Raw genomic sequence first — 22,052 nt, 5'->3', positions numbered from 1 at the left:
AAAACTTCTAGACATAATAATTTGGCACAAGATTGATAGTCACATGAACAAAAGCAAGTTAATTAAACATAGATTCCTTATGGAAAGATTACATGTAACTAACCCACGGGGTAATGGGGTTGATGCAGATAAAAGAAGCAAAGTGATACGAGGAAAAACTTTTCCGTGCAGCAAGGGACTAGAGACTGGAATGCTCTGCCTATGACTGGAGGTAGGTCCAACTGAGGCATTCAAAAGAGAATTTGACTGTTATTTGGGAAAAAGGATTGTGTGGAATAATGAGGAAAAGGCAGGAGAATTATACTCTTTGAAATACTCAGACAGCCGGAGCAGACACAATGGGCTGCATGGCATCCTTCCAGGCTGCAACAATTCTGTGATGAAAATGAAAATCTATTTATTGAATGAGAAGCCAAGTTTTTAAAGTTTCATTATTTGGACCACTGATATTGATATTATTATCGATACACATTCAAAACTTGGACTTGTGGGTGCAGGTAACAATTTGAGTATTTGCAAATGCCATGCTATGAAGTATAATAAACAATGAGGAAAATAGTAATAATCTTAGAGGATGTGGGGAGCATCATGGAATAGGCTTACTCATAGCACAGAAAAGTTGATGCACATTCAGATGAAACATTTTGATGGGAAAAATGAAAAGAGACAGGAAATGATTAATTGTAAAAGCAGTGCAAGAACAGAGACATTTGAGGGTGTTTATGCACAAGTCTTTGAACATAACAGGACAACTTATGAAACCATTAAAGCATATGGGATGTAAAGCTTTATAAATTGAGGGATAGAGTACAAAAGAAAGGATTTGCGCTAATCCTATCCAAAACTAGTTCAGCCCAGCTGGAGTGCACAGTCAGTGTTGTTTTTGTTTCCTGCTCACTTCAAAAAATGTTTGGAAAACTTTGGACAGAGTATAGAAGAGATTAACAAAAATAGTTCCAGTGATGAGGGGTTACAGTTAGTTAGACTGGAGAAGCTGAAACTGTTCTTCTTAAAGTAGAGAAAACCTAGAGGAGACTAGGTAACAATTTTAAATGATTCAAAGTTTAGATTGAGTAAATAAAAACAAACTATTTCAGTGGTTGAAGTGTTGACAATTACAGGATAAAAGTGACAAGTAAGAAAGGAAAGAACACAGAAGTGGGATTAACTCTCTGGAAGAGGTGATATGCACTTAATAGGTTGACTGGCCTCCTGTTGTACTGCATGATCATATGATTCTGTAGTTCTACAAAAAGTTTCCAGAGGGTGGGAGACTTACCTGGACAATATTGCAATAGTTAAGTTTAGAGGTAACAAAGCCAGAGGGTTTCAGCACCAAATGAGTTGAAGCAGGGTTGAAGATGGGGCAAGTATAGAAAATGGAAGTAGACAGTCCCGGTTATGGGGAGGATAGGGGATTGGATGTTCATCTTGGGGTCAAATATGTTATCAAAATTATGAATAGTCTGGTCTTAGCCTCAGAGTTGGAGCAGTTTGTTGCACATAGGTGCCTCTATAGCAGCAGTTCAAGCATTCACAACTGATGTTACAAGTGATCTTGCAATCTTTGTCATAGTAAGACTCTATTGCAGAAGTCCCTGGAGTTGCCACATATTCTACAGTGGACTGTACTATTTCAGCCATATTGAACATCACAGCACTCAGGTACTTATGTACTTCTTCGCACTAGTCAACATAGTTTAATGACTAAGTGGCAGAGTTTTCCATGACTCCAGCAATCCCTAACGGTTAGAAAGTATTTTTCTTTTAAAATTCTACCTTCTATTTCTAACAACAAGATCTCAATTGTCTTTGTGAAGTTTCTATTCTGTAGGGACTTCTACCCACATCTCTCTTGCATATCTCAAGCTATGACCTCCATTCTGTACACCCATTGCTGGGATATTTTTCTAGTAACTCTATCTTGGTGTTGATTTTGGGGCTCATACAGAGATAGAACCCAAGGTATAAGTCCGTGTCAAACAATCAGAGGCAGTATATTTACAAATACATGGGCATCTTAATTTATTTACAGGTCCCAGAAGCAGAATTCTCATGGTCAGGGTCACAGAGAGACCTCTCATGCCGTATTTTTCTTCATTACCCATTTTCAGTTGCACTTAACTGAACATCCAGCATGTTAGGTATTCAACATATATCCCAAGGGAATTTGAATACAAGTCATTTGTTAGTTGCTTACACATGTAAGATGAAACTCTTAACTATTAGTAAGTTAATTAATTTACTTTTCTTTCTCCCAAACAACCTTAGAAAGAATAGTGCTGATTTTATAAATGGAAATTCCCAGTCAGGAGCCTTAGCCAATGACGGTGTACTTCACAAAATCACATGATTTTCTGTCCATTAAAATGGCAAAGAATCATGAAAGTTTATGATACATGCTCTAGCTAGGAGTGTGAATTTGTTGGAAGTCATTCTTATATTTCAGCCTTTTCCCAACCAAATTGTTAATTTAAACATATTAGTAAGAGATAAATAGACAAGATATATATGAAGGGTTAGCAGTACTTTTTCACAGATCCTTAATATTCATGGACACTGTGCTATCCATACTTCACATCTTAGTTTAACATAGTATACGTGATTGTTATCTTGTGAGGATGAATAATTAAGGAAACTGATGTTTGATAAGTCCTACATCCATCTAAAGATTAGGAAAATCAAGTGGTGATTGTTGTTAAGAGATTCATCAGTTGGAACCTGGATGTAAGAGGTTATCCTTTGGACAAGTTTATTTCCACCAACCTGTCTTCTAATACTCAACAGGGCTTACCAGTATTAAGTACATTTCATACTAGACAGATAATATTGGTTTGGGACTGGTAACTATATTACACTTGGTAAGACACACAGCTTCTAAGAGGTATCACAACAGAATTAAGCCTAAATGGCAAAACAACTACAACTCGTGTTCCAACTTCAGCTAAGATGATTGCAATCCATGTGTGAACAGGCCCTCATGTGGTCCTGCAGTGGTCATCAATTAGCAACTGAAGGGCCTCAGATGGTGTGGGGTAAACAGGTTGAACTTGGGCCTAACTCCCCAGAACTTAATTCTGGGGGAAGTGGGAAGCTGACAGGTTACAGATGAATCACCACCCTATCTAATTAAGATGTCATCAGCCTTCAGGCCTACCACATTCTAGGCCAGATTATTGTACCCTAAGATTCAAATATCTAGAGTGGAAATTTAATTCATAAGCTTCTGACTCAGAGGTGAGAGTGCATCCAAAGTCAAAACAGACACTTCCTTAGTGATTTGTATCCATAATCTCTGACATGATATTCCCTGGATGTCAACGTTTGATAAGAGGGTGACTGGGATATTTCTGCTGCAACTTCCAAAGACCAACATGACATCTGTCTCAATGAAGTTTCTAGCCCTAAAGGACTTGCTCTTTGATACACTTCCTTTGCATTTGCAAGGGTTGCCAGGCCCTACTATGAAACTTCATGTGTGATATGAAAGAGAACTGGAAGGAAGATAAATAAAAAATTTTTGTGGATGACAGCAAAATCTGTTACAATCTCTATTAACCAGTCCAATGACAGAATTGTGGACCTCTCATCAAATTTTTCCAAAAATTCATCAATACCAACATATGAAGAAAAACATATAAACATATGAAGAAAAACATATAAACATATGAATGAGAACCAGCACTAGGCCATTCAGTCCCAAGTCTGCTTCACCATTCAATAAGATCATAGGTCATCTGATTGTACCCTCAAATCCACATTCTTGCCTCTCCCTGATAATGTTTTGCATCCTTGTTTAATAAGAATCTGACTTAAAAAATCCTCAAATTTCAGAAAGACATTTCTAAACACTCAATGGTTAAGGTTAAGGAAAGGTTAAATTTTAACATTCTGTAAGCTTTCCTAATTACTTGCAGTAGCTGCACACTAACTTTCTACGATTCACACAGAGGACCCTGATCCCTCTCCATTTCACAGCTCTGCAATCTCTCACTATTTAGATAACTTAAGATTTTTTTTTAAATTTTCCTGCCATGAAGGACAATTTCACATTTTCACACATTATCTCCCATTAGCCACATCTTTGCCCACCTAACTCATCTATAATCACTTTGCAGCTTCCTTAGATCTTTTTCAGAACTTCCTTTCATCTAAATTACTTATATAATTTGTAAATAGTTAAGATTCCAGCACTGATCCTGTGGCATACCATTTGTTACATCTTGGCAACTGTAAAAGACCCATTCATGCCGACTCTCTGCTCCCTGAGGGCTAGCAAATCTAGCAAATGTCACTACATTATCCCCTACACTACAGGTTTTTTTAATTTTCTGCAATAATCTTTGATGTGGTGATTTATTAAGAGTCTCCTGAAAATCAAAGTACAGCATATTTACTGGTTCCCTTGTACACACAGCAAGGATTATTTCCTCAAAAAACTCCAATGGATTTGTCAAACATAGTTTTGTGAAACATAAATCATGTTTGACTTGACTGTTTGTCTTTAAATTATCAAAGTGCTCTGCTTTATCTTATTTAATAATAACTTCTAACATTTTCCCATGACAATGTTAAATTAACTGGCCTGTAGTCTCTTGCTTTCTGTCTTTCTCCCTTTTAGAATAAATGAGTTATATTCATTATCATCCAATCTAAAGGGATTGTCTCTGAATCACTAACAATTTCTACTAAAATCATAAAATGAAGTCTGTCAGTACCTGGGCAGTTGTCAGCCTGCAATTCCAACAATTTATTCAGTACCACTTCTCAGGTGATTGCAATTTTCCTGAGTTCCTTCCCCTCCATCCAATGTCTGATTTACCACTGCTTCTGGGATGTTACCCGAATTCCGTAGTGAAGACTGATGAAAAATACTTGTTCAACTTATCTTCTATCTCCTTTTTTATTATTAAATCTGCAGACTCATTTTTAATGAGACCAACACTCACTTTGTTAACTCTTTCCTTTTTTAAAAATATTTACAGAAACTCTTTCTCTTTGTTTTTATATTTCTGGGTAGATTTCTCTCATACTACGATTTTTCCCCCTCTATTAATTTCTTGGCGTTTCATTTTTTAAATACTCTGTCCAATCTTCTGCCCTGTCACCTGCTTTTGCAGAATTATAGGCTTTAAGTTCTATTCTATCTTTAACATTTCTAGTTAACCATGGATGATGGGCCTATCTTTTGGCATTTTTCTTTCTCTTTGTAATGTATTTATTCTACATATTCTGAAATATTCCTTTAAATGTCTGCCTCTGCATGTCCACCTCTGCATGTCCATTGATCTATCGTTTAAACTAATTTGCTAATTCACTTTCGCCAGCTCTGCTTTCATGCCCCATAATTGCGCTTACTAACATTTGAAAAAGTTGTCTTAGATTTATTCCTCTCTCCCTCAAACTGAATATACTAAGCATATTAAACATGTTATTGTCACATAAAGAGAGAATTGCATTTATTTAGAATCTTTCATGATGTTAGAAAATTCAAAACCTTTTACTGCCATTGATGACTTGCGAAGTATAGTCATGGTTTTAACGTAGGAAGTATAGCAGCTAATTCGCACACAAGCTCCCTCAGACAGCAATGTAATAGTGAAAAAATGATCCAACTGGGGATATTTTTCCTTCTCTTCTTTGAAATTGTGCCATGGGATTTTTTTTATATTCACTTGAGAGAGCAGATAACACTTTGCTTTAAATATACTTCAAAGGCTGTAGTGTAGCTGTCCCTCAGAAATGCACTGGAATATCATCACAGATTTCAAAAAATTTAAATCTATGGAATGAGACTTAAACCGTCAAGCCTGACTCAGAAGGGACAGTGCTATCAACTGAGCCACTGTTGACACGAATGTACGATGTCGGAAACCTGTGCCTCTTGGCCTCCGTTTGCTCTTGGAAATGTTAGAAATTTGTGAGAAAGATTTCTGCTGGCTGTAGCCTTATATTGTGGTCCTCTGGACCAAACTGACATTTGTCAAAAATGATGACAGATTCCTTTAAGGTAAGTGTAATAATTTGGGAGAGAAATGGAAGAGAGAAACAGTGTTTTTGCCTTTGAGGAAAATGCTGAAGAGGACAAACTGCATTGTACTCTTACACAGCTATATAATCATCTGTCGGAGGTTCAGATTTTTTATACCATTTCACCTGGGTTTTACACCAATCATTTCACCAAAATCTGAGAAGACTTAAGAAAATATATCTCCTTTAACAACAAGAAATAGACACGTTACCTTTGTCAATGGTGGAAAATCAGTGAACAGAATATAATGACTATAGCAGTCTATGGGGATTTGATGGAGACTGAGTCATGATTATTTCTGGGAGTCCCATTTGGATTAAGTTCTACTCATGCAGCCTGTGACTGCCATTGTGTTGCTAACTCCACTAGGAGCAATTTCCCACAGGTCTTCCCAGTGCAGGGTAAGAAGCTGGTCAATCAGAGGCTGGCAGTGCCACTGGAGGCAGGGGCCACAGCTGGTACTACAGGAAGGCCAGTAGAAAGATTGTTACTAGAGCTCCTAGATGAAAGTGAGTAGAATAATCTGGTGCTTGGGGAAGGTGTAGTCTCATGGTCATATGTCAGTACTTCTTAGATGTGCATACATAGGATATCATCACTGTAATATAGCATGTGACCTGAGGGGATAAAGATCTCGTACGTCATCTTGCCTAAGATCACTTGAAGCAAGACATTCTACTGGGAGCATGCTCTCTTATTGTAATATAATAGCTTAATATTAGCTCAGATAGATGATGTGCCTGAGGAACATAATGATTCTATATACTGGTTATCTGTTGAATTCTTCAATGCTCTGGTAACAAAGCCCAGTTTCTTACATCACACGAGATAACAAAGCATTGCCACATCAGGTAAATCATCCTGCTGGTGGAAACTCACACTAAGAATTATTGTCAAGAGCACAGAGGTTGGTATTCCAAAGGGCCTTCTCTTGCTGCTGATGTTGTAATTTATTGTGAAATGAATGTGTGCGTGTGGCTGAGAGAGTGAAGTGAGCATTGGTTTCTCTAAGATGTTGTTGCCTAGTGAGTACGCAGGCACAGAATTATAGAATCATTGCTATAACCAGAAGAGTGAGGCTGCCAAAAACTCCCTAGATGTTGGAACAGAGAGCTGGAATTTTATCAATAGGAATATAGAAGCATCTGTACATGGTCAGGATAGGTATGCAAAATTGATTACATTGTAAATATCTGAGTAAAAGCAGGGTAGAATGGGAGAGGAAAACTAGTCGACTTCAGATGGCTATCAGTTTTGAGTGATACAGTCTGCAAGTGTTTATGGTTGCAGTAATTGTCTCAAAGCAATTTCTTTAGTTTAATTCTCCAACCTCTGAGTCTCACTTTCAATGATGTTTCAATGGTGCTTTTGCAGAAAGCAGTCGTTGGAGGCTGGTGGGAGATCAATTTATGACTTTAATCTTTAATAGTCTGACTCATAATTTAGCAACAACAAACTTTGTTGGATTATTTCAATGTCAATGCTAAGGGATTAGGAAAGCAATGGAATATAACAAAGATTCGGAAACAACAACAAATCAAATCCATGATTAAAGGATTTTAGTCAATAACCGGTATAAAAGCAGGCTGAGATAGCAAGAACTGCAGATGCTGGAGTTAGAGTCAGTACAATTCATGATGAAGGGTTCTGACTTGAACCATTGACTCTCCTGCTCCTCTGATGCCTTACCTGCTGTGTTCTTCCAGCTCCACACTGTATTGACTAAAAGCAGCTTGAATCTGACTCAAATATACTGGCAACAACAATGTAATTACACAGAAACTGGGTTTGTCATTTTGCTACCATAGTACGGAAATTGAGTTTAATATTGTAAACTCAAGATTCTTTGAAACTATTCTTTTATTCAGTTCTTTGGAGCACTATCTAGGAACTAGTTGATGGTGGTTATACTGCTAAACGTGTTCTCCATAGCTGATGACTTGGTGTCTGAAATAACTGGGCACAGAGGCCGGTATCCTGTCACTAAGTCACCACTTATTCACATGTGCACAGTACACTGCCTGTGACCAGCCAGCTCAGAGTCAGTCCCTAAGTTAGGAGACTCTGAATCCCCTGTTTGTACCTGTCAGCCAGAGCTCCCTGATTCGACCTGGTTAACAATCCCAATCAAGGATCTCCTGGTCAATAAGATCCAGCTGGTTTCAATTACTACAGTGCTTATGAGCCATTGCCAGGCTAGAAAAGGAACAAACAGCACAAATACCATGTGCTATCCTCAAGATGAACTTAACACTAAAATATAATTTAATTTCATAACTAAAAGGACAATTTAAAACAGTCTCCTAAAATCCAAATTGAACAGATCACTGTGTAAACCTGGCTTTAAATATAAAGGGAAAAATTCCAATACATATTAGCATTAAGGAAATGCTGCATTGGCAAACCAGCAAAATGAGATATAAATCACTGTGCCGAAATCAAGGCCTGCAAGGAATAGGCCCAATCTCTGAATATGTCTGTAGTGCATGTCACACTGGACCTCATCTCTATCGGTTGGTTGGAGTTCATACATGCTCGGATTTATTTTCCTGATAGTTAGCCTCTTTTAGTGAATGCCTTTTTCTCGTAAAATTTTTTACCACTTTAGGGAGTTTGAGACAATTCACAAAACAGAACCTTTTGATTTTAAATAGGATCCGATCTTCCTTCTGAATCGTTATTCTTGTAATTAGGAAAAGTTTGGTGAATAAATTAAATTAAATTCATTATCTGTATGCCAATTTTGTTTCCTTTTCCTTTGCAGATTTTGTTTTTCACCTTTATTTTCTCCAATTTTTTCTTTCAGCCAGCAGCAGTGCTTAGTTCTGTCATTCACATTTCCTTTAAAACATTTAATTTGTTTTTTTTGTTCTATTACCACTCCCTTTGGCATTGCACTACCAACCTTTCTTGATAATAATCTCTCCTGTCTGTCATCTTATCACAGATGTCTCCTTTTGCTCTTTCCCTTCCTTCTCTTGCTTTTAATTCTTATATTTCTAATGGTACCTAGTTCTAGTGAAGAATTGTTGACCTGAAATTCTCTCACTGGGTGGAATCTTCCCAGCTTCTGAACAATGGGAAGTCAGTTGGGGAATTATGGTGAGATTGGAAAAATGAGGTTCCCAACGTCAAGAAAAATAAGTCCAACTCTACAACCAAAGTTTCAATGGTGAGATCAAAATCTCACTCGTGAATGGTGAGGGGCATTATTGACATGCAATAACGTCTCATTATTACCTAATCTTAGCTCATTTATCTGCAGTTTGCTATTTTACGAGGTCATGGAGAGAAACTGAATGGTGACCGTTTTAATCACCTAAGCTTACGTAGGTAACAAGATGTAGAGCTGGATGAACACAGCAGGCCAAGCAGCATCAGAGGAGCAGGAAAGCTGACGTTTTGGGCCGAGACTCTTCTTCAGAAATGGGGGAGGGGAAGGGGATTCTGAAATAAATAGGGAGAGAGGGGGAGGTGGATAAAGGAGAAGATAGGTGGAGAGGAGACAGACAGGTCAAAGAGGCGGGGGTGGAGCCAGTAAAGGTGAGTGTAGGTGGGGAGTTAGGGAGGGGATAGGTCAGTCCAGGGAGGACGGACAGGTCAAGGGGGCAGGATGAGGCTAGTAGGTAGGAGATGCGGGTGGGGCTTGAGGTGGGAGGAGGGGATAGGTGGGAGGAAGGACAGGTTAGGGAGGTAGGGACAAGCTGGGCTGGTTTTGGGATGTGGTCGGGGGAGGGGAGATTTTGAAGCTTGTGAAGTCCACATTGATACCATTGGGCTGCAGGGTTCCCAAGCAAAATATGTGGTGCTGTTCCTGCAACCTTCGGGTAGCATCGTTGTGGCACTGCAGGAAGCCCAGGATGGACAAGTCGTCTCAGGAATGGGAGGGGGAGTTGAAATGGTTCACAACTGGGAAGTGCAGTTATTTGTTGTGAACCGAGTGTAGGTGTTCCGCAAAGCGGTCCCCAAGCCTCCGCTTGGTTTCCCCGATGTAGAGGAGGCCACAATGGGAACAGCGGATACAGTATACCACATTAGCAGATGTGCAGGCAAACATCTGCTTGATGTGGAAGGTCTTCTTGGGGCCTGAGATGAAAGCTTTCTCTATCTACTTTCCATGAGTTTGGGTAGTCTCAAGCTAACCATTTTGTGTATGAAAAAAAGCATAAAACATCTTTAATCTGGCATCAATTATCAGTCTCATTCAACAAAAGTATAGATCAATTAATGTGGAAAATGCCAAATTCGGTGCCTGAAACAGAGTATATCTCAATTCTGAGCACCAACACAATATTATTAAAAGTTATCAAGATTGGAAGATGTTAATAGAGAAATTTTGGAGGTTTCTGATCTATTTTGACAGTTTTGAACGTTGGGCTATTCAGACCAAAACAAGATAAACTAGTAATTTAGATGACCAAAGATCTGCATCTACTATCCAACCATCGAATCATTTTGATTTGATCAAAAGTATTCAATTTTTTAAAATTAAGAGTATTTAATCTAGTCAATTTTGAGACTTGATATACTTGTGCTTGATTTCAGATTTCAACATTGTAATTATAATTTAAAATTGTCAGATTAATAGTTCTCTTTGACACAGGCTTGATTATTTTTCAACTAATGATGTATGGCATCTGAATAAAACAATACAATTTTGCATAATATTAATAACATTTTTAAGATCAGAAAAAGGTCATATTTAGAAATTACAGTAGCTTGAGGATTCTTGGTAATTAATTGTTACTCATTATATTTGTAAATGTTACCTTCACTATAACAGGATCATGAACAAATTTAAATATGTCTTCAAAGGTTCACTCCTGGAAAATAAACCAATGACATGAGCGCTGAGAAGAAATTCTTCTCCCCAGATCCCAATTGCTTTCCTGCCCTGTCCGATTCATACTGTGGCATGGCTCTCAGACATCAGAAAATAGAAGCTTGGAGCTGATCAAATTCCCAACATATATTTATATACACTAAGCACTGTGGGTGAGAATGAAAATGGACGTTTACTGCCAATCTAAAAAAAGATATTTACAGAATGTGGGCATCACTGGCAATGTTTGTAATTAATTCCCTCCCCTAATTTCGTGGTGGTGAGCTGGTGTTCTGAACCATTGTAGTCCATGGGGGATAGACACATCCAGAGTGCTGTTAGGAAGTGACTCCTTTCAGATATTGACCCAGGCACATTGAGGGAATAGCGATATAATTCCAAGTCAGGATGGTGTGTGCCTTTTAGGGGGAAGCTTGCTGGTGGCGGTACGCTTATACATCTTCAACTCTTGTTTTTCCAGGTGATAGATGTCATTTTTTGGAAAGTGCTGCTGAAGTGCACCTTGTAGATGGCACACACTGTGTTTGGTAGAGGAGAGAGTTGAAAGTGGTGGGTGGATTGTGAATCAAGTGTTCTGAATGGTATCAAGTTTCTCAAGTAACGTTGGAGCTGCACTCACCTAGTCAAGTGGGGAATATTCCATTACACTCCCGAGTTGTGCCTTGTAGATGGTGAACAGGCTTTTGGAAATCAGGAATGAATTATTCACCATAGAATTCCCAACAACTGTGCTCTTATAGCCATAGTATTTATATAACTAGTTCAATTTAGGATCTCATCAATGATAACACGCAAGATGTTGGTGGTATGAGTTTCAGTGATGACAATGCCACTAATGCCAAAGGGAGATAGTTGGAGCCTGGCAATTTTGTGACCTACATATTAGTTGCCACTTATCAGCCTAAGCCTGGATGTTTTCCAGAACTTACTGCATTTGACCATGGCGTGCAACAATATCTGAGAAGTCGTAAAAAGTGCTGAAAATTGAGCAATCAGCTCAAGCAACGCTCAATTCAATTCCATCACGATCAAAGTGGCTTGCTTGTTTGGCATCCAATCGATCACCTTAAACATTCACTTGCTTCACCACTGGTGCATAGCAGCAGCAGCATGCACCATCTACAAGATGCATTGCAGTCATTTGGCAAATGTTTTTTGACAGCATATTTCAAACTTGTGATCTTTTGTACAAAGTCGGCAGACATATGGAAATGCCATCACCTGCAAGCTCTCTCCCGCCCCCACCCCTCCTCCCCATCCACCATCTACAAACTATCCTGGCTTGTAAGTATTTTGCCTTTCCTTTACTGTCGCTGGTTCAAAGGTCTGGAACTCTGCCTAATAGCAGTGGCAAACTGCAGTGGTTCAAGAAGGCAGCTCCTCACCACCTGCTCAAGGGAAACTGAAGATGGACAACAAATGCTGGCCACGCCAGCAATTCCTTCATTTCAAAAATTTTAATTTACAGTAGCTCCTTGATATCCACGTAAATAGATCTCCAGCATTTTTCTGGTTGTCTAGGCAACCTTTCAGACATCTTTTTCTAGTTGACAGCCCTGATGAACTTTGCTGTGACTACATAGGTGCTATGCCATTAACCATTGTTTTTGCTTTAGGAATAATGAGTTGAAACTTCAGCCTAAAATCTCAACTATTCCCTCTGTTGAGAGTAATTTAGTTTTGCAATTCATATCTTCATACTAACAAAATATCCATTTCATTTTACACAAACTTGTTTTACAGACTATTATTATATTGTTATAGATTATTTTTCCTATTAGAATATTTTGGTGTCTAGGCAGGCTGTCCTTTTAAACAATCATGTTAATGATGTAATATTTAACTGATGTGTAATATACTGTAGTAGTTTGGCAGGATAGGTCACTGAAACAAAAGCACACTAAGGAGTGTCAAAGAGAGCACAATAGTAAACATGACTGAGGAGAACCTTAAAAGCAGTAAATGTAAAGAACAAATACGGAAATAACATAGGAACAAAGTGAGCCATTCAGCACATAAAACTTGTTCTGCCATTCAATTAAAGCACACCACATCTGCACCTTGACTCCATTTAACTGTAATATTTGTTCAACTTGGTGCTGACACTGACTGGCGTGGCAGATCATGGATGTTCCACAGGTAAATATTAGGATTCTGCCTATTCACAGTGGAGTGCACTCTACCAAGGTAAGGCTGGAAGAGCTTCACAAGCTACAGCCATAGAGATGACAACAATCTGGCAATTCTTGATGATATACTCAGTATGGAGAATACCTTAGGGAATGACTGATTTACACCTTTAGGCATGAGCATTTGCCATTCCAAATCCCTCTTCTTACCCGATTCTCAAGATGAGACCGTGCAATTGAGCCTTAATGAGGACCATTGCAGCTGTACACTGTCAGGAAAAACAATGTGACTTAGAGGGAGGAGGCTAGCCATACCATTTGTAGTCAGGAATACAACATTCCATTGAGATTGACAAGAGAAAATCTCAGTTATTCTAAATTTGCAAAACTCCATTTGATGATTTCCATAGATTCTCCTGGTCACATTATTTCCTGGAGTTAAGGCAAGAGCTGAGCCAAAATATTGTGGTGAAAGGGTTGTTCAAGGAGCTCAAGGATGACCTCTGAAGGGTTGTGGGGGAGTAGGCCATTGATTTTCCTCAGGTCCGAAGTAGCTTCAAAGATGCCTTTACCAAAAATTCCACTGTACATACAAAGAGATTCCACTACTGTTACTGTGATATTATACCTTATGTTTGAGTCAAGTCATTGATAAAGCAAGGTGTTGCTCGCAAACATCAAAAATTAAAACATTAGTTTGAAGCATAAGCTAAACATTTTTGGAAATAATGGACATTAAAATTAAGCTGAAATTCCATGAGATTCTGTGCACAGGGGAGTTATTGGGTGAAAAACTTGAGTTTAAATCAGTTTGTTCTTTCAAAATACAACCAAGGGGTTAAAGTTATGGCACAAAGTCAATTTGAACTCAGAACTGAAGAATTATTTTAAGGGAGAAAAGGGGTAACCAAAAGAGATATCAGAAATATTCTGTTTCTCTTCTACCATCAGTCTGTAAGTTTTGTGGTGCTATTGTTAAATCTGGTGCCAATCTTTAGCTCTTTTGGTTGTAGAATCCTGATTTTGCAAAATGAAATCTTGGATGAAAAGCATTTACATATTGCTCGGTGTATATTTGTACATTACTAAAGTTTCTAATTTACAAATGGATATTAATAAATCATTGAGCTTCAAACCAGAGCTGCAGTAGATGTTGTTCTTATGTTTCTTTAAAAAAAAATGGGTTTCCCAAGCAATCTAAATACTAATACCACAGCTGGAGAACAAATAAATCATGAAAATTCAGTAATTTACATAGAGATATCAAATTTGGACAAAGGCATCACCTTTCAGAGATTAGCCTTAACCATTCAGATCATCAATTATCTTCTAAGACTGAGGTGCAGAATATTCCCTTCCCTGGAGTTGTGAGAGAGTTGTTAAGAAAGGGATATAATTGGGCAAGTTAGCCCTGATACGGTACTCTTCTTCTTCTCCTTATCTCTGAAAGTCACTCCTGTACACTTGCCTCTGAACCCCATTTACCCTTACAAGGAGGTAAATATTATTTACATTTTCACCGCTGAATCATCTGAGGCATAGGCTTCAATGGTGATCTTCAGGTCCCAGAAGCTGTTGGCTCTGAATGGATTGCAGTTTCTGGCAACCCGGGAGGCCATGCCTGAGATAGGCCAAGCAACTTGTCCACACTTGCCTGTCAGCTGTTAATGAGCTGATTGTTGAATGATCCAGTGACTCATCTACGCAACGGGAGCAGTATGTTAGTTGCTATCTAAGATGCTTATCCTCTCGCACTTAATCATGAATACGAAACAAAATCACGCGAAAAATTTTGGAGAACTGGAGACATGGAAGTTACTTTTAATCTGATTGCCAGTATTTATACCTTTGGTGTAAAATCACCATTTAAAGCTGCCAAGTCTGTTTCTGAAATTAGAATTGATAAAATAGCTGATATGAATTACTATTTCAAGAACTGAAAGAGAGACTTACGTGAAGTTTAAGGGGATAGATGAATTTTAGTGTTAAATGTAAAAAGAAGAACAGTCTAGTTGGTTTCTGAGAATTAAAAGATGGTATGTTTTCCAAAGAAATAAACATAATGCTCGTAAAACCTATGAGCACAACAAAACTACTATTTGAATTTAAGGTAGTTTTAAAATAAGGAAAAGTTATGCGAAACCCAGCAAGTTACTTTTGAGAAGATGAAATGTCACATAAACAGTGAACAAGAACAGCCAAATAAAATTTAGTGATTCCTGGAGCCACATGGGAATATTTGATCTGTTTTAAAAATATTGTGAAAACATTTGTATTTGGCTGTAATGCTGATCCAAGACTCCTGAACAAGCTAAGTTGGCAACTTTTGAATGTAGAAAATGTTATGTGGAAATGATCAAAAGGTAGGAGATAGAGTTAGGGAAGATAAACACCAAATAGGAATGGAAATAACTCAACTGAGTTATAGTTCAATTGAATATATCAATTTGATATTTTTATGCAACGACAAAAGGACTGTGTAAATTAGACTAATAAGTTGAATGCATTCTCTTGGAGATATTTGTGGCCTTGCTTATGATTTTAAAAGAACTGAATTTGGTAGTCTGGCCACTAAATGAGCCAGTGGGATTTCTTATGACAGAGATAACTCCTATCTTTCTGGATTTTGATAATATCATCTAGAAATCAAGAATGTCTGTAATGACGTTAAGGTATTGATATTAGTGTGCAGAAGTGATTTGATAGGTGTTTGGTAACAACCATGCTGGAGTGCATGGTGAAGTTGCACCAAAGAATGGTTTTCATACATGTGTAACTACTTGATAAACTGGTCAAGGTAGCTGAAGAGTTCGAATGCATAGAATCCCCATTCGGCCCAACAAGTCCACACTGATCTACCGAAGAGCATCCCACGCAGACCCCCTACCCCATCCCTGCAACCCCATCCCTTCAACCCTGCATTTCCCGTGGCCAATCCACCTAACTTGCACATCTTTGGACTGTGGGAGGAAACCGGAGCACCCGATGGAAACCCACGCAGACAATGGGAGAACGTGCTACCTCCACACAGACAGTCACTTGAGGCTGGAACTGTACTCAGATTCCCGGCGCACTCAGGCAACAGTGCTAACCACTAAGCCACTGTGCCACTAGAAAACCATTAGAAGACATAATTTGAAGATATGTTAACCAGATTGCTGAAAAGACAAAATACAAATCTCTGTTGCCAAAAGTGTTTTGGTCTGCTTCCAATCACTGATGCCCTCTCAATGAGAATGTTTGCATAATGAAGGCAATTCTTACCAGTGGCACAGAAGACTACATGCTGAAGTCTGTATTTCTTCATAAAAACCATTAAAAGCAAGGGTGTATCCAATCATTCCTGACAGTTCCTTCTCCAGGCTATCAGAGAGAAGAATAGTACATTTGAATTTGCAGATTGTGTTGCTCTTTGCAGCATTTCATGTCCATCAAGAATTGTCTTGAAGGAAGGATCAATGATCAGATTCAAAGATCAAATTCAATTTATCAGATGCAGTTCCAGTGTGAATGGCAGCCATCCATTTGAGTGCTACACAGTCACTGACATGGTTTCCCACATGTCAATACGCCATCCATGCTGCAGGGAAGTGCGATTGTGTGGTATCCGCACTAGATTTGGAGCATTTGTCTTCAACAGGGAAGAGGCCATGAATTAACAAGAAGACAAGTTGTCTGGCAGCATTAGATGTTCCACACTTCTGAAGCCAGATTCTGGTAGTAGGTGGATAATGTGGAAGACAGTTGAAGAAGATGTTCAAACATACATGTCGAATCACCCTGCACATAATGTAATCGCTGCAGCACCATTTGCTCCATTTGTGAAGGTCATGGGTGTAATGTCCTGCTTTCTACTGACACTTGGCATAATGGGTTTGGTTTGAATAGGCACGGGATGGCATTTTCAAAGACTTATTAATGGCTTCAAATATTTACATGAATAATCCAGTTGTGAAGCTGTATTCCTGCAGTATGTTGAAGCCAAAGTTTATGATACTTATGGTTTTAGTTATGTTTATAGCACAATCTCAGTACATGCTGTTGGTTTTCGTTAGGGATGGGAATCTCCCTGAAGATGTGTGGCTTCTATGTTAAAGGCTAACTATGTGGAAGCTGCTAACCAGGGACAGGCTGTTGCAACTTGTGGACTTAACAGTCAAGGAGAATTAATTCTGGATTACAGACTTTATGTGATGCACTCCACTGCAAAGAATATGGCACGACTACATGGACTTGCTCCCTAGCATTTGCTGCCTCTTCCTCCTCTTCACATCAGTTCCTTGAGGTTGAACAGGAGCCTCCTCTCCCTACTCATCTTTCTCATTGTCCTCCTGCTCAAATATTGTTGCTTTAGGCCCAACTTCTACCCCTCAATTTGTAGACCCCTTCATTTTGCTATATTGTGCACCATGCAACAGACAACAACTATTCTGCTGACCCTTGCATGGTAATACTATAGTGAACATCCAGAATATTCAAGACACCTAAAGTGCATCTTGAAGATGCCAATATCCAGCTTATAATGTAAATCAACATGTGAACATACTTTTAGGTTGTTTGCAGCTGTCTAAAGGGGTCATTAACTTATCCCCCAGAAGCAAGCTACACTCCTATGTTGATATCTGAAAAAGTTGAGACAGTTACAACAAAGATTGGGGTCAGTTTCAGGGTTTTGTGCACATATATTGGTGAGGTCACACACTACTTCCACCTTCAATGAGTGGAAGAATTTTCTTGTTTAGGAGTGTGATGGACTACTCCCCGATTTCCTGGATGTGTGCAGTTCTAACAACACTCCAGAAGCTTGACACCATCCAGGAAAAAGTAGCCCACTTAATTGGCACCACATCCATAAGCATCCACCACCTCCATTACCTATACTCAGTAGTAACAGTGTGCACAACGTACAAGATGCATGCAAAAATGCACCAAGGTATCTTCCATAACATCTTCTGAACCCACGATCACTTCCATCTAGAAAGACAAGAACAGCAGATAACCAAGCCACTCAATATCCTGACTTGGGAATATATTGCCCTTACTTCAGTGTCTCTGGGTCAAAGTCCTGGAATTTCCTCCCTAACAGCATCACAGGTCTATCTACAGCAGATGGACTGCAATGGTTCAAGAAGGCAGCTCACCACCATATTCTCAAGGGCAACTAAGAATGGGCAATAAATGCTGTCCCCGCCTGTGATGCTCATGTCCATGAGCAAATTAAAAAAAAACATATGGATCACTGAGTGCCTTGTGGCGACGTGGGTGCAGTCAACAGCCCCCTGTACCTAAGGGAAGCCTGCTGGTTTGGCAACTTCCTTGTCCTCTGTGACTGCAATGCCATATCAACTGGGAGGCTCATGTGCTCCCCCACCTAAACCAAGAGGGTATCTCCGAAGGCCTTGATGCACATGTGTATAAGTGATTGTGACATACTGGAGAGAGCTCCAGCTGAGCCCTGAAAAGAGTTGGCAGCTTGAAAATTCAGTGTCACTATGACCTTGAATGCCACATACAAAGCATGATGATTGGCGGACTTTTGCACATATGTCGGTAACCAATTTCCAGGATAATCTAAGACTTCCTGGGCGTTAGTTCTCTGTCATTTCCAGATATGATTTTGCTGTCATTTGACTCTTACTTCAGAGTAAATTTTGGTTATTCTCCTCCTCCTGCCTGGTGTGCCCAGTGCTGCCTCCAAAGGCAAGTTTTGTATTTTTATACATGCAATTGGGCTTTATTTTCTTAATCAGTTCTTCCACACAGATTCTGACTCATGGTCCCTACACTGGAGCTCTTCTACTCACCTGCCTTTGTGGTGCAAATCTGCTTATCTTGCTCCCACCTGAGTGCTCCAGTTATGAGGGGCAAAACAAAATCTACCCTTCCAAGGCCACAGGGCTCCCATCAAACTCACCTTGGGTGTTAGCTGCAGGCCTGCCGAAGTTCTGTGGCATTTGGTGAAAATGTTCAAAGGTCTCTGAAAGGGTACCTGACTTCACCAAACAACTCTTGCAGACTTAGAAATCTTACTCAAACTTACAGATCCCCAAATTGTGTTTCACAAACCTTGGTGATATAAAGAGCTTCCAAGTGAATGAAACTACACTTCATACGTGCCACCACCTCAACAAATTGTGCATGTGTCAGATATGTCCCATCTCCATTCTTATCCACCCAGTGAAAATTCTGGGTGTCAGATACAAGGATGGGACTTCTGGAGACATGGCTTTGGTGTCATTTTGACTCGGGTGGAGCCCTTACCTTTCCGTGAAAAAGTCGGCCCAAGTATTTTGGATTTTAAGTTTTCGATTAATCTAACCTCAACACTTTGAGAGATAGAGTTCAAAAGTTTCACTACACTTCTGCATGACAAGTCCATTTTTAATATCAATCCTGTACAGGTGAGTTCTTCGCAAATTCAGGTTATGTACCCTTGTTCTGACACCACAGAAAACCATTTGTTTATTTACACTATCAAATCTTTCCAACATCTTAAATCTTTAACTTCATCTTTCAACCTCAGTACCTTTCTAGTGAACCTGCACAACATCATCTCAATGCCAATATAGCGTGAGGTACCATGCCTAGTAATGAACATAGAAAAGTACAGCACAGTACAGGCCCTTCAGCCCTTGATATTGTGCCGACCTATTATCCCACTCTAAGATCAAACTACCCTGCGTACCCTACATTTTACTATCATCCATGTGCCTATCCAAGAGTCGCTTAAATGTCCCTAACGTATCTGACTCCACTACCACTGCCGGCAGCGCATTCCACGCACCCACCTCTCTCTGTGTAAAGAACCTACCTCTGACATCTCGCCTATACCTTCCTCCAATCACCTTAAAATTATGCCCCCTCGTAATAGTCATTTCCGCCCTGGGAAAAAGTCTCTGACTATCCACTCTATCTATGCGTCTCATCATCTTGTAAACCTCTATCAAGTCACCTCTCATCCTTCTTCGCTCCAAGGAGAAAAGCTCAAGCTCACTCAACCTTTCCTCATAAGGCCTGCCCTCTAGTCCAGGCAGCACCCTGATAAATCTCCTCTGCACCCTCTCTAAGCTTCCACAACCTTCCTATAATAAGGCAACCAGAACTGAATACAATATTCCAAGTGTGGTCTAACCATGGTTCTATAGAGCTGCAGCAGAACCTCACAGCTCTTAAACTCAATTCCCCTGCCAATCAAAGCCAACACACCATACGCCTTCTTTACAACCCTATCAACTTGGGTGGCAACTTTGTGGGATCTATGGACGTGGGCCCCAAGGTCCCTCTGTTCCTCCACACTGCCAAGAATCCTGCCATTAACCCTATATTCTGCATTCAAATTCAACCTTCCAAAATGAATCACTTCATGCTTTTCCAGGTTGAATTCCATCTGCCACTTCTTTGCCCAGCTTTGCATCCCGTCAATGTCCCGTTGCAACCTACAACAGCCCTCCACACTATCCACACCTCCACCAACCTTTGTGTCATCGGCAAACTTACTAACCCACCCTTCCACTTCCTCATCCAAGTCATTTACAAAGATCACAAAGAGCAGAGGTCCCAGAACAGATCCCTGTGGAACACCGCTGGTCACCGAGCTCCAGGCTGAATGCTTTCCATCTACTACCACCCTCTGTCATCTATTAGACAGTCAATTCTGTATCCAGACAGCCAAATTTCCCTGAATCCCATGCCTCCTTACTTTCTGAATGAGCCTACCATGGGGAACCTTATCAAATGCCTTGCTAAAATCCATATATACCACATCCACTGCTCTACCTTCATCAATTTGTTTTGTCACATCCTCAAAGAATTCAATAAGGCTTGTGAGGCATCACCTGCCCTTCACAAAGCAATACTGACTATTTCTAATCAAACTGTGCTTTTACAAATAATCATAAATACTATCTCTCAGAATCCTCTCCAATAATTTTCCTACCACAGAAGTAAGACTGACTGGTCTGTAATTCCCAAGATTATCCCTATTTTGAAAAAGGGAATAACATTTGCCATCCTCCAATCATCTGGTACTACTCAAATGGACAGTGAAGATGCAAAGATCATCGCCAAAGGCGCAGCAATCTCTTTCCTCGCTTTCAATAGAAACCTTGGGTATATCCCATCTGGCCCAGGGAACTTATCTATCCTCATCTTCTTCAGAATTCCTTGTACATCCTCCTTCCTAACATCAACCTGTTTGAGCATATCAGCCCTGTTTCACGCTGACCTCACAAACGTCAAGGTCCTTCTCACTGGTGAATACTGAAGCAAAGTATTCATTAAGGACCTCCCCACCTCCTCTGACTCCACGGACAAGTTCCCTCCACTATCCCTGATCGACCCCACTCTCACTCTGGCCATCGTCTTGTTCCTCACATAAGTATAGAATGCCTTGGGGTTTTCGTTAATCCTACCAGCCAAGGCTTTTTCATACCCCCTTCTAGCTCTCCCAAGTCCATTCTTCAGTTCCTTCCTGGCTACCTTGTAACCCTCTAGAGCCCTGTCAGATCCTTGTTTCCTACTGAAGACAGTACATGAAATTTAATCAGAGTTTCATAACACTGTAGCAGAACCTCCGTGTCCTTGAATTCCAGTCCCTTGAGATAAAGATTAGCATTCAAAACATCTTTCTTAATTATTTTTGTATCTGACTACTAGATTTTAGTGATTTCTGTACATTGAGCCCTGTACCTTTCAGGCGTGAATTTACCCCCAAAAGCCATCAATATACCAGGGAAATTCAAATCACATGGGTCACTGTGACAATCCCTACAAGGCCTATGGAGAATCACTAATTAATCTCCTCATGGAGCTCACTGACTGAGTCCCCTTGGTAACAGGCACTGGCCTGACCAGCTGGAATTCAGCGCCTCAGCCCCTGAAATAGTTCAGTTGTGCATAGGCTTGTATCAAACCACTGCCACGTGTGCTGGTGGCTTATCACGCCATATCCTATTGTTAACAAGCTGTTTGGCCCTCTTGAAGTGCAGTGTTGGTAAACCTGCCCTGAACCAGGAAGGCCAAGCAGCATCATAGGAGCAGGAAGGCTGAC

The 22,052-nt window shown here is 39.8% G+C and overlaps 1 protein-coding gene across 1 annotated transcript in view; it reads right to left on the bottom strand.

Annotated features, from left to right (window-relative positions):
* lrrc7 (leucine rich repeat containing 7) overlaps nt 1-22,052 on the bottom strand; it is a 256,311-nt gene that overhangs the window by 172,930 nt on the left and 61,329 nt on the right. Inside the window, 2 exon segments of the mRNA XM_048602082.1 lie at nt 10,475-10,550; nt 18,725-18,735. Coding sequence (XP_048458039.1) covers nt 10,475-10,550; nt 18,725-18,735 — 87 coding nt within the window.

Source organism: Rhincodon typus, chromosome 10, assembly GCF_021869965.1.
Source record: "Rhincodon typus isolate 14 chromosome 10, sRhiTyp1.1, whole genome shotgun sequence".
Taxonomy (NCBI): domain Eukaryota; kingdom Metazoa; phylum Chordata; class Chondrichthyes; order Orectolobiformes; family Rhincodontidae; genus Rhincodon; species Rhincodon typus.
Note: the sequence above shows the minus strand (reverse complement) of the source record. Positions and strands in the feature narration are given on the sequence as shown.